This window comes from Lipophrys pholis, assembly GCF_963383615.2.
Source record: "Lipophrys pholis genome assembly, chromosome: 5".
Taxonomy (NCBI): domain Eukaryota; kingdom Metazoa; phylum Chordata; class Actinopteri; order Blenniiformes; family Blenniidae; genus Lipophrys; species Lipophrys pholis.
The window spans coordinates 32,596,650-32,609,593 of record NC_137628.1 but is presented as its reverse complement, the minus strand read 5'-3'; the positions used below and the strand labels follow the sequence as shown (position 1 = coordinate 32,609,593).

The 12,944-nt window shown below is 46.4% G+C and overlaps 1 protein-coding gene across 1 annotated transcript; it reads right to left on the bottom strand.

Moving 5' to 3' along the window:
- Positions 1-3,216: 3,216 nt before the first annotated feature.
- LOC308110151 (GTPase IMAP family member 9-like) lies at positions 3,217-11,000 on the bottom strand. Its single transcript, XM_080464274.1, has 3 exons — positions 10,876-11,000; positions 8,041-10,377; positions 3,217-3,838 (listed from the first exon to the last, which is right to left on the bottom strand). Exons 1-2 carry the CDS (start codon positions 10,889-10,891, stop codon positions 9,269-9,271), a joined length of 1,125 nt encoding a protein of 374 aa, XP_080320400.1. The 5' UTR covers positions 10,892-11,000; the 3' UTR covers positions 3,217-3,838; positions 8,041-9,268.
- Positions 11,001-12,944: the final 1,944 nt, after the last annotated feature.

Below are 12,944 nucleotides of genomic sequence, written 5' to 3'. Positions count from 1 at the left end.
ATGACGTCATTCCTCTATTGAAGTACTGCGCTGCAGGAGCGACTGCCACCGGTCCAAGATGGCCGCCCTGTAAACGCGCCGCTCTCGTGGGCGGCAGCAGTCATGAGGCGTCTACTCTTTATTAGGTCTATGGTCTGCCCTGCCGACCGCGCGGTCCTAAAGCCGGAGGACTGGGGGTACGTCCTAAAAGACCGTCCTCCTCCTCCTCCTCCTCCTCATCATCATCATCATCATCATCATCATCATCCTCCTTCTTCTTCTTCTTGCTCAATGGCGGACGGCACTCAACGTTAGGGCGCACTACCGCCACCTACTATGCTGGAGTGTGGGCCAGAGTATCTCTCTGTCCGTTTGATGTATTTTATCTCAATTCTACCAAAAATAATCCCGTTTCTTTTAAAAACATCAAGAGATCCTTAAATTCACTCTCTAGATAATTTAAAACACTGTTTAACTAGAAAGACTCGACCCCCTGCCTTCCCAATCCTTGTTTCAACTTCTCTGTATTAGGATTATATTTTCTATAATGGAGGATAGCAGCTCTACAGCTCCCACATGTAACCTCACACTCACCTAAACCTGATGGCTGCTTCCCTATTAAACACAAAGTACTATTAAGCCCAGAACGTCCCAACCTTAACCTTGCAATAACAATTAGTTCCCTCCTTCTAACATTTTCACTTTTCCTCCCTTCTTTTCACCTGGTAAAGTTGTCTCTCCCCCTGCTCTCTTCATCCCAACCCCCTGCCATTTAGAATAGATTTGAGTTTTGAGGAGGGCCTTCATCATCTCAGACTTACTGAAGCTCATCTCCAAGACTCCATCCTGCTTCAGTGACTGTTTAGCTAAATGATCTGCAATTTGATTTCCCTCTACCTCTTCATGAGCAGGAGCCCACATGAATCTAATACAATGTGCCATTGACCAAGCCTATACAAATACTCATAAAGTTCACAAAGCAAATCCGGCCGGCTTTGGGATGAAAAGGCATGAATAGAGGACAACACTGCTAAGGAATCAGAACAAATAAGAGCTTCCTCCACCCTATTTTCCTCTCCCCAATGGAGAGCCATCATTTCTACTGTGAATACTGCGAGATGATCCGATGTTCTTTGCTTCTTAAATATATTTAGGCTTGGAATTGCAAACACCAAACCAGTTTTCCCTGACTGAATCCTGAACCCATCTGTAAATAACCGTACAAGATGCATATTCCTCTTGAAGTCTGTCAGAAACCATCGCCACTAAAATACTCTTACCTTTGCTTTCCTGCTCATGAATCTACAGATCTACATCTACAGCAGCTGGCAGTGCCGGCTGAGCACCGTCGCCCAGATCACACTGCACCACTAAGAACCTTCCTGCAGGTGGAGAGCCCACGGGAAGGTGGAGAGCCCACGGGAAGGTGGAGAGCCCACGGGAAGGTGGAGAGCCCACGGGAAGGTGGAGAGCCCACGGGAAGGTGGAGAGCCCACGGGAAGGTGGCGCCCGGCGTGGGACACGAACCCTCTGCCTTGAGACTGAGAGTCTCATGCTCTACCGGCGCTCGGGGCGACGCTCAGATCATCATAAGATAATCTTATCAGATAATCCTGCAGTGTGTGGTGTGTTAGGACTGCTCTCGTCGGCTCGGAAGGATGTCGGGACCGCTCCCATCTCAAATCGGGGATATTCAACATGTTGGATTGTTTTGGCCGAGTTCTCATGGTGTGGTTGTCCCCCGGGGGGACGACCAGCACGAGCCTGTTGACTGTGACGTGTAGCCAATCAGAAAGCGAGGTGACGTAGTGGCGAGGAAACGCCGGTCCGGACCGACAACCATGCTCCCGTTGTCTCCACTCCTTTGACCAACGCCTCTTCTTTTTAAAACGTCTTTGTTTGGATAAAAACACCACAAACAATCGCCAATGCGTCCTCTTCATCCGCCATGTTTGTTGACGTCTGGAATCACGTTTGATCTCGAGAGGTTTTGCGAGAGTTCTGATGTGGGGACGTTGGTGAGTGAAATGGGTTCGTGTGTGGTGTGTTGATGTTGCCGTGTGGCTGCACACCGCACACTGGACCACCAAACCTGTTACACCTGGGATGATTTATCGGCACGTGTGCGTCGTCTCATGGGTTCGGGAACTCTGCCGACAATTTTAAAATCCTGCCGCGCGCACCAGGCATCAGACAATTATTATGTTTTTGTTTTTGTGTGATGTAAAATATGTTGTATCTTGTTTAATTTGACTCAAATAACAAAAACGTTTGATCACAAAAAAAACCAATGTTGAGAACTTGAAGAACTATTTACAGTCACTGGAAGACCAGACCAGCTGATGAATCAAATCATTTAAGCTATATTCAATTAATTATTTATTAGAGAGAGAGAGAGAGTGAGAGAGAGAGAGAGAGAGAGAGAGAGAGAGAGAGAGAGAGAGAGAGAGAGAGAGAGAGAGAGAGAGAGAGAGAGAGAGAGAGTGAGTGAGTGAGTGAGTGAGAGAGAGAGAGAGAGAGAGAGAGAGAGAGAGAGAGAGAGAGAGAGAGAGAGAGAGAGAGAGCTGTTTTCACAATATTGAAAACGGTTTGAGGAAGTGGAAGGCAGCAATCACTTCCACTTTAACTGGTGAGGGGGGCCACTCCACCCGAAGACACATGGTGGCCCAGGAATTCAATCTCTGACAGCCCAAACCGACATTTAGCCGCTCCGGCTTATGTGTTCTCGATAGACATGTTCAAATGTCAGCGTCTGTTACATATGATGACAAATAGCTAATATTAACTTTAATAGCTATATATATATATATATAAGTGTGATGGTGTAATAGGCAACGGTTCATTTGATGTTTTGATATTTAGAGTATTTGAGTACTTGTGTACTTTGCTTTTGTATGTTCTCTTTAAAAATGCACAGTATTTATTTCAATTCTTTAATTCTTTCTAATATGCCTCATACAGCAGTAGTAGTTACTGGAGTGTCCCAGCAGAGGGCGCATTTGGTAAGTGAGTTACAGGAAGGACACGCTTGGCCTCTTCACTTATCACTGGCTATGTGTGTGCCACTGACAAGTATGAGAAAGATGCTGCCGGTGCTGATTGAGTTTATTACTGAGTTGTGATTATGTTTCGGAGCGATTTTGGTGAAGTAATTACTGAAATGAATGTGGTTTATCGTTAAAAGATGTTTAAATCGTTGTTTGAATGTGGAAAATACAGTTATCACTGGCGTGCGCTAAGGACAAGACGTGCGCTCACTTTATTTACACTTTTTTCAGCCCCATTGTTCAGGGCTATTACACAAGGACCTTGTATACATCCATTACTACAGTACGATACGATTACTGGTACGGGTCAATGTCGGCACATTCGTCTCTTAACACACCAAAAGTTACAGGAGAAAGTTTTCACAAGGTAAGAAATTACACTTCATAAACCAACACATGGAACGAGGATAGAAAGAGCAACTTAGACTTTCATTGTTCCTAACATAACCACAAAAACTACTCCTACTCTCATTAATACTGATGTAACTACTGCTACTCTCATTAATACTGATGTAACTACTGCTACTCTCATTAATACTGATATAACTACTCCTACTCTCATTAATACTGATATAAGTACTGCTACTCTCATTAATACTGATGTAACTACTGCTACGCTCATTAATACTGATATAACTACTGCTACGCTCATTAATACTGATATAACTACTCCTACTCTCATTATTACTGATATAACTACTGCTACTCTCATTAATACTGATATAACTACTGCTACTCTCATTAATACTGATGTAACTACTGCTACTCTCATTAATACTGATATAACTACTGCTACTCTCATTCACTCATGGCTTTGGCTTCGCGAACGAAGATTCATGAAGGAGGTCCACCCCGTTTTCTCCCACAAGACCTCTCGTGGCTCATAAGTCCAATGCGAGCACGGCAGGCTCGGCTGCAGTGTCGACAGATAAAGGATTGGTCATCTGGGTCTGATGGCTGTGCTATCCGGTCTTTCCGTTGTTGTCTCTTTACAGCTAAGTTGCTCCTACGTTCACTCTCAAAGGTTGAGGCGGCTACGTTGATGGTGTGACGCCATCCAACTCGATCCTCTGCTTGTGTTTTCCACTTGCTTGGGTTTAAACCACAGATGTTGAGAGACTTTTTGAAACAGTCCTTATATCGTTTCTTTGGAGCACCCCTGTCCCGGTGACCACTCGAAAGCTCGCCGAACATGATGATCTTTGGTAGACGATGATCTTCCATTCTAGCTATATGTCCGGCCCAGCGAAGCTGTGATTTTAGAAGCATGGCTTCTATGCTGCTTACTCCTGCACGTTCCAGGACCTTGGTGTTGGTTACATAGTCCTTCCAGTGGATGTTTAGAATGGTGCGCAGGCATCGCTGATGGAAACGTTCAAGGAGACTGATGTGGCTGCGGTATGGAACCCAGGCTTCTGAACCGTGGAGAAGGGTGGTAAGAACAACTGTTTTGTACACACTGATCTTAGTGTTGGATTTGAGGTGTTTGTTTTTCCAGACTCGTTTGTACAGTCTGCCGAATGAGCTATTTGCTTTCGCAAGCCTGTTGTCAACCTCCTTATCAATGCGAGCATCAATGGAGATGATGCAGCCAAGATATTTAAATTGTTGTACTGTTTTTAGTTCAGTGTTGCCGATGGTGATGTGGGGGGCGATATACGTGTCCTGGGGGGCGGGTTGATGCAGAACTTCTGTCTTTTTAAGACTCATCTCCAGCCCGAAAAGCTGGGCAGCCTCAGCAAAACATGATGTAATATGCTGCAAAGCTCTCTCAGAGTGGGCGACGAGAGCGGCATCATCAGCGAACAGCAGATCCAGAATTAACTGATTGAAGGTTTTGGTTCGGGACTGTAGGCGTCTGAGGTTGAATAAATTTCCGTCCAGACGATACCTGATATAAACGTTGTCTTCGTCTTCAAGATCTTCAGTGGCCTGTTTCAGCATGCTGCTGAAGAATATGCTAAAGAGTGTTGGAGCAAGGACACAACCTTGCTTAACTCCATTCTTGATAGGAAATGACTCGGAAAGTTCCCCATTTAGCCTGATCTGACCTTGCTGGTTAAAGTGCAACTGCATAATCATATTAACAAACTTTGGAGGGCAGCCAAGCCTCTGCAGGATCAGCCATAAGCCCGACCTGCTTACGGTATCAAAGGCTTTGGTAAGGTCGACAAAGGTGGCGAAGAGACCCTTATTTTGTTCTCGACATTTTTCCTGCAGCTGACGTAATACGAAAACCATGTCAGTAGTTCCTCTATTTGAACGAAAGCCACACTGGCTTTCAGGTATATGGTCCATGGCTATTGTCGGGATGATTCTGTTCAGTAATATACGAGCAAGGATCTTGCCTGCGATGGAGAGCAAGGTGATCCCCCTGTAATTGGAGCAATCTGATTTTTCTCCCTTGTTCTTGTACAGGGTAATAATGACGGCGTCTCGGAGGTCTTGAGGTAGCTCACCTTGTTCCCAACAGCACAGGAAGAGTTCATGGAGTTTTGTATGCAAAGCAGGTCCACCGTTTTTCCAAATTTCTGGAGGAATGCCGTCTATACCGGCTGCCTTGCCTGACTTAAGCTGGTGGATAGCGCAAGTTGTCTCCTGAAGGGTGGGAGGATCGTCTAGCTCCTCTCTCATAGGTTCTTGGGGGATACGGTTGATAGCGGCGTCCTGGATGAAGCGGTCGGTATTGAAGAGAGTCTGATAGTGCTCTGACCAGCGATTGAGAATGGCGGTGCCGTCGGTGAGAAGTTCCTGACCATCAGAGCTACGAAGAGGGCTTTGAACCTGATGACTTGGCCCATACACACCCTTGACGGCCTCGTAGAACCCCTTGTAGTCACCAAGCTCTGCGCATAGCTGGGTAGTCTTAGCTAGATCGGTCCACCAATCGTTCTGCATCTCTCGGAGCCTACGCTGTAGGTTACTGCATACGAGACGGAATGCTGCTTTCCTTACTAAACAAGAGGGTTGAGCTAGATGGGCTTGATGTGCAGAACGCTTTTCTGAAAGCAGTTCCTGGATAAGAACATCATTTTCGTCGAACCAGTCCTTATTTTTCTTTTTAGCGAAGCCTAAGACTTCCTCTGAAGTCTCAAGGACAGAGGACTTGATATGATCCCAGAGTGCATCCGGAGAAGGATCAGAATTTTGGTTGAGACGTGGTTGAAGACTGGATTGAAACTTTTCTCTTTCGATAGGATCCTTTAGTAAGCTAGTCTGAAACTTTTTCCTGATTGGTCCCCCCCTACTTCTAGGTTTCAATTTGACACGTAGTCGAAGTGTGCAACGGACTAGACCATGATCTGTGTGACATTCGGCGCTACGCATTACTCTAGTGTGAAGGACGTCGACCCGGTCACGCTGACGGACAAGCACATAGTCAAGGAGATGCCAGTGCTTCGATCTTGGGTGCATCCATGTGGTTTTACGATTGTCGCGTTGCTGGAAGATAGTGTTGGTGATGACAAGTTGCTGCTCTGAGCAGAACTCGAGAAGCAGACGCCCATTGTCGTTACATTTGCCCACTCCATGACTGCCGAGGACGCCCTTCCATGCTTCGGAATCGCGACCGACTCTGGCGTTAAAATCACCGAGAATCAAGACTTTGTCTTCAGTGGGGGTGTTCGATAGAAGCCTACGAAGATCTGAGTAAAACTTTTCCTTCTCTGGGGGATCTGCTAGAAGAGTTGGTGAGTAGACGCTAAAGAGAGTGAGGTGGTGATGGGAGTCGAGTGTGAGGCGCATGGACATGATACGGTCCGAGTGACCAGTGGGCAATCTATCCAGCCTGGAGGCGATGGATGTCCTTACCATAAAACCGACGCCAGACTGACGCCGTTCTGTAGCAGGCTTTCCAGACCAGAAGAGGGTGTAGCCAGCGCCACGTTCCTGAAGACTGCCTTCTTCTGGGAAGCGCACCTCGCTGAGAGCTGCGATATCAATTTTTAGACGTGAGAGTTCGTGAGCAATCAGTGCTGACCGACGCTCTGGTCTATTGCTGTTTTTCAGATCTAACATAGTTCGGATATTCCAACAAGCTACTTTTAGTCCATTCATCTGAGGGAGCGTAACCGTGTATTTTCTCTTTTGATTTTTTATTTTATTTTGTCGACCGCGAGATATGATGCCCGTTGACCGCGGTTAGCCAACTGGGTTCCGAGTGGAAACAAGCTTTGTTTAGGCCGCCTTTTATTGACCCTTCTCCATGTGGAGCAAGCAGTGCATCCCTAGAAAAGGCTGCTTGGACGCTCGGGACGACACCTCATGACTTCGTCGTCTCCATCGAAGTCAAGCGGCCATAGTACACCGAACCGCCTGCATGCAGGATTGAGACTACGGCTTCCAGTGACATCATCCACCTGCCGTTTACGCCCCGTTCCCATCGCTACAGGACTTTTAAGAGTTTGTGGTCGTGACGTGGACATGTCCTTCGGCCTGCGCTACGAGACTTTAAGGTGAAGTGCAGTACGCGCAAACTGGCCCCACCCTTTAAGAACAAGGGTCACTGACATAGCCCAGCATGACTGGGACGGTGAAAGTGAGATCCAAAGTGCCGTAGGTTTTATGTCAGAGTTTCCTTCTCCTAGATGATTGCCTGCCGTGGCTGACGAGCTCCATCTGCCCGGTTTTCTGTCGGGGTTGTCTCCCCTAGCCTTTGGCTAAAAGCCTACCCGCAAGGCAGCGGACCCGGGTTTGGTGAGTATCAGGGCGTGACCACACGCCGGTGGGCCTGGCATACTGCACCTCTGGGGTTCTCGGGTACTCCGAGATCCCTCACTGACTAGCCTGGGTCCGCAAGGTACCCAGTTACCATGCGTTACCACGAGGAGGTCCAGTGAGAGTCTTGATGTTGGAGAGGCTATGTACTGGCAAAGGAAGGCTTACGCACCCGGCTTCCTCTTTCGGCTTGGAACCAAGCCTAGCCAGCGGCGAGGACAGGTATGGACAGTACAGGACAGTACATACACTCAGTACACTCACACTGACGCATCACAATACCCTGTGGCGAGGCCACTAACACACGCTACTCTCATTAATACTGATGTAACTACTGCTACTCTCATTAATACTGATGTAACTACTGCTACGCTCATTAATACTGATATAACTACTGCTACGCTCATTAATACTGATATAACTACTCCTACTCTCATTATTACTGATATAACTACTCCTACTCTCATTAATACTGATGTAACTACTGCTACTCTCATTAATACTGATATAAGTACTGCTACTCTCATTAATACTGATATAAGTACTGCATCTTATTAGAGCAGGCTGCTCGTTTCTATAGAGACAAGAAGGCAGATTTTTCTCTAACAGAGGAGAAGGTCTCACCTTCCTTGTACATCACTTCCGTCAACTTCCGACATGCGGAATTTCAAGATGACCACGAACGAGTATGGCGGCGCCGTAACGCCGTCACCTTGGATTTCCCCACTGGCATCTCTTGCAGAATTTTGGCACAAATATAACCCCATATGGTCTGAGGATGGGTACGATCGGACAGAGACAATGGGAGTGGGGATTAAAACCACCAGGAAAAGACACAGATGACAACCTCCAATCAGACACACAGAGGGGGAGTAAACAGGAAAAACAAGTGTGCAGCACCGCGGACGAGACAGGTGAATCACAATGAAACAGGAAGTGACAAACAGGTTAGAGATGCAGACTTGACAAGGACACGCGAGGGTTCCTCACACCTGCACTTTTACCTTGACTTTATCTGTACTTATTGTGTGATCTCCTGTCAGCTTTGACCAGATGTCACTCAGTGTTGTGAGGTTTTGGGAGGAGGAACAGTGTTTTTTGAGCTTGGTCCACAGAAATGGAAATGTGCTGAGAGCTGAACAGACATCACAAGAGTCTAATCTAATTGAGTGTTATTAACTTTAATTCAGAAAAAATACATCAGGGCACATCAACACTGATTATGGAATAAGATACAAAAGCTAAAGCATTGAGAACAACAAATTCAAAAAGTCAAAATCCCTTCAAGGTACAAGGACCAAACAGAGACATCACACAGTCAGTTATAACATAACTGTTTCTCTTCATGGCTATTTGAACAAAGCAAACAGTGAGATTGTTGAAAGACAAGTGAAGACTAAACAATAAGACTAAGAAGTCAGTCTTTGTAAATCTAACAAACATTGGACAGAATCCTTGATCAATATCTGTTCAGACTTCCTACCATGGACACCAGGGGGCAGTGTGATAATCTGGTAACAACCTTCTCATTTGAACCAACTACCAATGACCTTTCCCAGGAGTCGGATCCCACCAACAACCTTCTTCCCGCCAAGGAGAAAAAGCTCTCCAGCTTGTACCAGAGGGTATAAAGGATTGAAGCCCTCTGCATCATCTCTGGCCTCAGTCTCATACCTGGATTTGATATTGTCTATTCTCTCGTTCAGCTCTCTGTCATGCTGCTCCTTTAATCTGCACAGCTCCATCTCCTTCTCCTCTCGCTCTCTCTTCCTCTCTTCAGCCCTCTCCTCCCTCTCCCTCTTCTTCTCTTCATTCATTTCCTCCCTGTCCCTCTTCTTCTCTTCATTCATTTCCTCCCTCTCCCTCTTCCTCTCCTGCTCTCTTTCAGCCTGTAGTTCTCGGCTGATTCTCTGCATCTGTTGATCATACTTCGCCTGCAGCTTCCTCTCCATCTCCTCCTGTTCTTTGCGTAGTTTCTCCTGGTTCTCCTTCAGGATACGCTGCTTCTCCTCCTCGATGGCCTTCTCGGCCTCTTGGAACATCTGGTTGGTGTAGTGGCTTCCTCCATTCTTCTGCACCAGGTCTCTGATCTTCAGCAGCAGCTCCTGGACCTGAGAGGGATCTCCGCTCTTGTTGTTGAAGACATGGTACTGGTTGTTACATCTGGCCACCAGGTTCTTCAGCTCTGGGCTTTCAGCCAGGAACTCCTCAATTGTTCCTTCGATCTGGTCCCCGCCTGTGAAGAGGACCATGCTGTATCTGTCTGCAGCCTGGCCAAAGATTTCTTGGATCCTTTGCACCGTCTGCTGCTCCTCCTCCGTGTATCTGCCCAGTCTGATGACCACCAGGAAGATGTGCGGTCCGGGAGAAGCATAAGAGATGCACTGGCAAATGTCCTTGCTGGTTTTATCCATGCCGAACCTGGTGTCAAACAGGCCCGGCGTGTCAATGACCGCCACCTGCTGGCCACAAACCAAACCTTTGCCTTTAGAGCAGTCTACCGTCATGGACTTGGCACTGAACTTGGACTCAAAGCACTGGCGGCCAAGAATAGTGTTTCCTGTGGCGCTCTTCCCAATTCCGGTCTTCCCGACCATCACGATCCTCAGCTCATTGTTGTTGGTGTAATAAGAATCTGTGTGGAGAGCAGAAAGAATGAGGGATGGGCTACATCCTGCTTGACATTGTATACAGGTTTACAGTTTCCGCACAGAAAGGAAACCACAATGAAACCATACTGTAAACACTCTGAAAGGACTCTATACCTCCTCTGAAAATACCCTAAAACGTCTGTCAGAGCTGAGAAAGCGAGAGACTGGTCTGAGTGTCATTACAGGAAAACACACCTATTTTCTGAAATGAGCTGCATGGTAAAAAAATATACACACGCCTGTCCGCCCACCCCGACACAACACCAGCAGCTTTGTGGAGGGCAGGCAGACACACAGCTTCATTTTTACCACATTACTTCACTGTATGACACACACACACACACACACACACACACACACACACACACACACACACACACACACACACACACACACACACACACACACACACACACACACACACACACACACACACACACACACACACACACACACACACACACACACACACTCTCTCTTACCTAAAGTGTTTGCCATGGCTGAGTTAAAGAAGTTGCTGGTGTTGTTTGGGTTGAAGCTGTTTCGGTCCACGCTGAGGTGGAGGAGAGCGACGGAGGAGACCAGTGTTGAGCTCGGAGCTGGACTGGAAACTGAGAAGTGAGGAAATGTCTGCTGCTTTATACGCTCCAGGAAACCCTCCCAAGCAGATTTACACTCACAGTGAAAGTGAAAGCTTCTTCTTTTGTTTCACTTTTGGTGGGCCCTTCACATAATTTGCTAAAACCAGACAGTCAATCATCGACCAGCACATGGAAGAAAGAAGAAACTCATTCAACTCATTTATATTGGATTTGTATTAATCATTACAGACACAAAATGTTCCATAAAGAACACACAAGTTTAAAGAACATTTATCAGTTCAATAAAATGAGACTCTGCTCTCTTGTTTCACCTTCACAGAGCTGTTTCCTGGAAACCCTTCTGTCTGCTCTGCTTCACATCACTCACATTTTCTTGTCTGCTTTCGTTCTCTCGACTTTAACCCTTTGGGCCCAAGAGTTGAATCAGATTCTTTTGTGTAATGAACTAATTGAATGGCAAGAATGTAAAAGCAACAGTGCTTTTACATTCTTGTCTCACTATTTAAAGTGTTTATCGTGAATATTCCTTGTCCCTTTTTTCAGTACAACCTCACCTCTCACCTACATGATTCTACAAGTATTTATTCATTTTGACACACTGGATGAACACACTGGACCTAACCCCCCCCCAAAAAAAAAAGAATTATTTTTTGGGATTTCTTTCATATTTAGAGACCAGAGCATGTTTATTGAACTAATTTCCCAACCGAAAAGCCATTCAATTAGTTCATTACACAAAATAATGCACAAATGTGTGTGTGTGTGTGTGTGTGTGTGTGTGTGTCTATATATATATATATATATATATATATAGACACACGGGGAACTCGGAAGGCACGGAGGCCAAAGGGAAACTCGGGAACAGGGACTGACAAGTCAAGGAACACGGGAAACAAGAGACTGGGGGGGAACACAGGAAACACAAGACTGGGGGGGAACAGGCCAGATGGGAAAAGGTCACTGGGGGGGAAACAGGCCAGGTGGGGAACGGGTCAGATGGGAAACAGGCCCGACGGGGATCGGGTCACAGGTGCATAGGCCCTACTGGAATGGGTCCCTGGCGTGTAGGCCGGGCTGGATCAGGTTGCAGGGAAGCCTTGAAGGATTTGTGTGGAACTGGTGAGTCTGCTGGGTCCATGGAGGTCGGATCATTCTGTCAGGGTTTGTGCAGGGTGGACCCTGGACTCAGCCAGTTCCATAAAAACAGGTTTATTGAAAATAAAGTCCAGGGAACACAAGGAAAATCCAGGGAACACAAGGAAAATCCAGGGAACACAACGGCGACGAGAGGAGCGACACGATGACCAGGAGGCGAGACAAATTGTTGGAATAAAAGTGTATATAATTTATCCCATGCTGTATTTCCACATTCTTGCACTATGATGAGTGCAGGGGTGTTGTTGCAACAATAATCTTTATGCCTTGCAGATGATAATCCTCTGAAACTGAGAAGACAGTTTTGTGAAAACTGGCAAGGAGCAGTTTCACAAAACAACAAAGTGTTCCAGCACTCGAGTCAAGCTGACGTCGACGGAGCCATGCGTTCCATTCACCTCCTCCCTTCTCTGCTCACTGAGCTATGTAGAAATGTAAACACCTGCAGCAACCCTAATAAAAGGAGAGAAGACGGACGAGAGTTTTCAGAGCGGAGTGGAGATTGTAACTGAAACACTCTGTCCGTTCTCCTCGCGAGTAAGACCTGAAACCTGACTTGGTGTGTGTTCTTTCTTGCAGATTAATAAACCTGACACAAATCAACGAGGAGACAAGACATGTTGACGAGACGATCCGACCAGGACAACAGAGGGAGAGGAGTTTAAATACACTAGGAAGGGGTGGACACAAGTGGAACGTTGGTTAATTGGAAACAGAGACCTGACAACTTTTGATTTGACCTCATATTTCAATATTTCACTATTGAGCATTTTCCAGCACAACCTTACCTATTT